This window comes from Triticum dicoccoides, chromosome 6A (genome assembly GCF_002162155.2).
Source record: "Triticum dicoccoides isolate Atlit2015 ecotype Zavitan chromosome 6A, WEW_v2.0, whole genome shotgun sequence".
Taxonomy (NCBI): Eukaryota; Viridiplantae; Streptophyta; class Magnoliopsida; order Poales; family Poaceae; genus Triticum; species Triticum dicoccoides.
This window is the reverse complement of record NC_041390.1, coordinates 366,637,093-366,642,172: the sequence shown is the minus strand read 5'-3', so window position 1 is coordinate 366,642,172 and position 5,080 is coordinate 366,637,093. Positions and strand designations below refer to the sequence as shown.

Below are 5,080 nucleotides of genomic sequence, written 5' to 3'. Positions count from 1 at the left end.
TGAAATGGCTGAAACTTGGTTAGTGGCCATCCAATGTGGCCTACTCTTGATGAAAAATGAAATGGCAGAAATTTCAAAATTATTTGAGGCACTTCCTTCTAAAAAAAAGGTCATTTATGAGAATTTCAAATACTAGGCAAGAAAACATTCAGACCCCAGCGGTGTACTCCACTACATATACGAAATCAACGGTTATAAAAACACATTTACACATTAGGTCATTTGACGTTTGCGCTACTCTATAAGCGGGTGGTCTCAAGTTTGAGTCCCCTTCCTATAGCATAATAATAAGCCATTTTTTTTTATCACGCGTTATATGCTCTGGGGTGGTCTCAAGTTCGAGCCCCCTTCTTATAGCATAATAATAAGCCACCATTTTATCACGCATTATATGCTCTAGGCCTACCTACGAGTGCGCAAAAAAAATAAAACCAACCCAAGGATTAACCTTCATTGGCATTTTTTTAAGAAAAAACTGCATTTTTTTAAGAAAAAACTCCGTGAACACCGCGCGTCCAAACCATGAACTCGATGGGCTGGCAACAACCTCAGTTGCCCAACCAACGGGTCCATGCCCCGTCCTCGACCTACAAGTGCACCCAGTATCAGTCAAAGACTTCGACCAGACGGTAAAACCCCCATTCGGGCTTTTGTAAGGATGGACCACGCGATAGAGGGGGAAAAGTGAGGACTGCAAACAAGCATGGGCAAAACTGAGGACTAAACAGTGAGAGCCATCAAAATAAAAATCCCATAAAGAAAAGGTGCCCCCGCCACAAATCTACTACTACTATCCTGTGAAACACGCATTTAAAAAACTAGCCACATGCAAGCAAAAAAGGTAATATGCTTTAGGTTTTGACAACACTTCCTTTACGAGTACAGCTGATCGGTGGCAATATACGAACAAAACATGGTCAGATTGAACACCCCAAAATTTCTATATCCGTATAATTAGAACCCACAAGAGTACTTATGAAATTTCCATCAAATTTAGAAGTTTGATTTCCATTTTAAACTTCACTAGATCTTGTTCTCGTATCATCAGCAGCACCTTGGGTTTCATCTGCATCCTCATCCTCGGCTGCATCTGTACATTCTTCAGTACTCGTTGTGGCATGGCTGGTGTAATTGCTAGTTTCTGTCACATTATCCTCAGTATGTTTATCCATCATCCCAGACAGAGCCAACTTCGGAGACCACTCAAGGACATCATCAATTATATTAGAAACCTTCTTTTGGTACCTGAAGACAGAGAAAAATAGAAGGTTATGCAACTAGATTTCAAGCCCTCCGTTACCAGGGTCCGGTGCCTCCCTGGCAACACACGACTAGTTATAATTCATGGCAAGAACCACATCTATACTGATAGTATTCTCTTTGACAGGAAAATATACACTTTTGCTAGTATATAAATTCTAGTTGAACACAGTGACCCAATACAGGTGCAAACCAAACATGTGATTTCTCTATTCTGGGAACAAACTGTGGACTGTCGAAATAACAATTGCATAGGAGCTATCTTGAAAGTTTAACTGCATATGTGCCAAAAAATGGAAGGCAGGTGCCTGGAATATATTGCTGAATGCAGAGGAGGTGTGCTTGATAGAACACTTCATTGACCGAGTTCATCGCTGAGGTGACACTAAGGCATGAGATAGGAAAATGTATTATAGAAAAGAAATTACCTCGCTCTAGCTGCTTCATCTGGAGCGTGATGTCTAAGCAGCAATATCACCAATAAGGCAACAGTAGTATAGAAAAGTCTTGATGTCCACTTTGGTCGCTCTCCCTCATCCTTCACAGGCCAAAACCGAACGAGTTCTCTAAATGTGGTCTCCTCTGCATTTATATTGGGGAAGAACCACACCCGTTTTCCAAGAAGAACCCATAGTACGCCAAAGATGGCAGCTCTTACTGCAATTCCATCGAACATGTAAACAAATATCATCATTCCCAAATTTAGAGAATCTAACAAAGGAATGCAAGTGGGTATGTGGGTAATCCCACCACATAAAATAGTATGGCAATAGAAGCAACATAAGCATGCACCAACAGCACTAGTAACAGCCGGCTGGTAAATGTTTGCCTGAAACCGCGTCACTTAACAATTCCTAGTGCCGAATTTCTTATGTTCTCTCACTAAGGAATATATGAAATGAAGATATTGTACATGAAGAAACAAAAATATGTTCAAACTTTATCATGTACAACACAAAAGAAGAAACCCAATCCAAAGGAGAAATGGAACCTAGGCTAGGCAACCCCTAGGGCAGGCTAGGTAGAAGCCCTTTATAACAGTGCCTGGCAGGTATAGAGTTATGGCGACCTGCCTACTGTTATTTTGAATAAATTTGCAGCTCTATGTCAATCATGCAAATAGATGTGCAGCAGTGCCAGCTGAGACATTTAGTTCTACTCCAGACGGTGCCACCAACAGGCATACTTAAAGTTTCGCAAGCAGCATGCAAAATCAAATGTTAGATACTCCCATAGCAACTTAACTATGCCTCTGTGAAACTGATATACAAGGCTTTTCCTTTACAAAAATAGTAAATAGTGGCATATTATTCATGAATGCAACACAGAGAATGTGCATTTTTAATGCATAACTAGCAATACACGCAACTCAGACTGCTAGGGCTAACTGCCACTACAAAACCAGAAGATGGCAAATATGAGAGAGATTCAGGAAGGGAATCTTACACAAAAGCAGGGATACAATGAACAGTAAAGCTCCAGCGCAAGAGTACAGTACCACAATCTTGCATTGGTATGGGTAAACTGGAAATAAGCAGACTGCCAACGCAAAGACAGGCCAGATAAATGAAAGAATCGTCTGCCACAAGGTCCGTCTTTTGAGAAACATCCAAGCGTAAAAACCATCATTTTCAGTGAATACTTGTTCCTGTAAGTACAAATGAAGCTTTAGTTCAATAGGAACAAACCCACAAAAAGGATAATAACCTGAAAGCAACAATCTGTAGTAGCCCTTTATTACACCGCAACAAGAAGGTGAAATGCATTCGCTACACATAAATGATAAAAAGCCAGACAATGTAGGAAATCTGCTGGTTCAGACTTGTATTGTTTCACTTCATAGGCTGATAGTGTCATTATCTTACTTGCTACATGCATCAGGAACAGACAAGGTAATGAACCTCCTACTCATACAAAAAAATCGCTTGACATCAACAAAAAAGTGAAATGCATTTGCTACACACAAATTGTTAAAAAGTAAGGTGCAAGTTCACACGGCGATACAGCCATACAGGGACACAGGATATAGCAATTTATAGAAACAGCTACAATGCAATATGGAGAGTACATACATAAATAATAAAATAATGCTATGTGATGAAGACAATATAATAGTTTCTTCTCTCCCTCTCCCTCTCCCTCTCCCTCTCCCTCCCCCTCCTAAGCAGCACATAAAGTTACCTGATGTATCTCCAAATGAGCAGGCCAGGATGATAACTTTTTCTTTCCTGGTCTCACAGTTTTCCAAACTCGGTCACACCTTATTACGAGGTTCTTGATAAGCAAAGTGTTGACAATATCTTCAGCTTCCATATCTTTATCCGGCCCTAAAATTTCCCCAACTTCTGGATGATTCTTGATGAAGGTAGTAAAATCTTTTCCACGAAAATACTCAACGCGAGTTTCTTGCATGACAGCCCATCTCGATTCCAGCTGCTTGTTATCCCGAACCTTCTCAGCAAACAATTGATACACATCTTTCTTTGGAACTGGCTCCTCCTATACAGCAAAATGTTATTTTATCACTATTAACCATTAGGGAAGAACATGTCTAAAATTTGTCAGAAATCTTGCAGTCTTATACAATATAATACGGATGACCATACTATCAAATCTAGGTGATCCAAAAAGTATCCTGTCTGCTCTCAGGTAATCAGGTGTAAGCAAATAATGGCAAGCAAACGAGGTATCCTCTGTGAGGATCCACTCATGTGGAGGTCCATAGGTAGAATATATCACACACCGCAGTGAAGAAGTGAAGTGGAGGCTACAAGAGTGAACACACCCTAGCAGCTGGAACACGGTACTTCAAGGGCACGGCACAACAAAGTCCCCCCAAAATCCCAATTTGTGAAAGACGAATAGAAATCTTTTAGCCACCAGTGCATCCACGGAAGCAACTAGACAGACCGAGCACTTCGCCGGATCTACTATAAAATTCTGTGAGAACGCTCAAAGCTGTCCAATTTGTAAGAGGACGCCCTTATACTCTTCTTACAATTATTTCGTTAGACCACGCCGAGCATTCCAACCAACATTACAGAATGAATCTAAGGTGCCCCTCAAAACACGAAAAAGTGCACATCAGAACAGCATCTTAACTCAATGTACGATGCAAGGAACAGACCTGGGAACAGGCACGGGAGGAGCGGGAGCCGGGGGCCTTCTTCCCCTTTTCCTTCTCCGCCGCCTTGGCGGCCGTCGCCTTGGCGCCCTTCCCTGCCATCTTCGCCGCCCCGACCCGCAACGCTGGAGAGACGGCGAAACCCTAGCCCGTGACGGAACCAGGCCAAGGGACTGGGTCGAAATCCGGATCTCACGTCCGATTCGAGAAATTTCGCCTTTCGCCGGTTTTTCTGCCCACCTCCCTTCTATTCCTGACGTGACGAGTTTTTTCTTTTTGACAAACACCTGACGTCAACGAGTAGAAGCGAGAAACTCTCGTGTTTGCCATCTCCGAGGATTTTGCGGCCGAAAAAAAATGAGAAAGCGAAGAAAATTAATACTCCTAGTCCCTCTAATCCCATTTAATGGAGGCGATTACCACTATCTATCTATATCTATATCTATACCAATATAAAAAGATCCAAAGGGACAGATCCAAACCATCACGACCGTCAAATCATATTATCTAGCGGTTGAAATCGCTCCAATGTTGAGCACCAAACACGTTAACGCTCTAATTACCCACTACTGCCATTTGTTATAAACACATTTTGACTCAACGTTATCCCATGAAATCTATCATGTAATTAATATCCTACCATTCCCGCGAAAAAGAAATTGATATCTTATCAAATACCAACGTGCAACAGATATA

The 5,080-nt window shown here is 41.7% G+C and overlaps 1 protein-coding gene across 1 annotated transcript; it reads right to left on the bottom strand.

Annotated features, from left to right (window-relative positions):
* Positions 1 to 827: 827 nt before the first annotated feature.
* LOC119316927 lies at positions 828 to 4,631 on the bottom strand. Its single transcript, XM_037591317.1, has 5 exons — positions 4,388 to 4,631; positions 3,442 to 3,759; positions 2,707 to 2,908; positions 1,689 to 1,917; positions 828 to 1,245 (listed from the first exon to the last, which is right to left on the bottom strand). Exons 1-5 carry the CDS (start codon positions 4,484 to 4,486, stop codon positions 1,014 to 1,016), a joined length of 1,080 nt encoding a protein of 359 aa, XP_037447214.1. The 5' UTR covers positions 4,487 to 4,631; the 3' UTR covers positions 828 to 1,013.
* Positions 4,632 to 5,080: the final 449 nt, after the last annotated feature.

Bases quoted from the DNA above. Each gene is read 5' to 3' on its own strand.
- LOC119316927 (XM_037591317.1), bottom strand. From the start codon at position 4,486: ATGGCAGGGAAGGGCGCCAAGGCGACGGCCGCCAAGGCGGCGGAGAAG. The intron at 2,909-3,441 runs GTAACTTTATGT...TTGTACTTACAG, and splicing joins CTCATTTGGAGATACATCAG to GAACAAGTATTCACTGAAAA. The intron at 1,246-1,688 runs GTAATTTCTTTT...CTCTGTCTTCAG, and splicing joins GATGAAGCAGCTAGAGCGAG to GTACCAAAAGAAGGTTTCTA.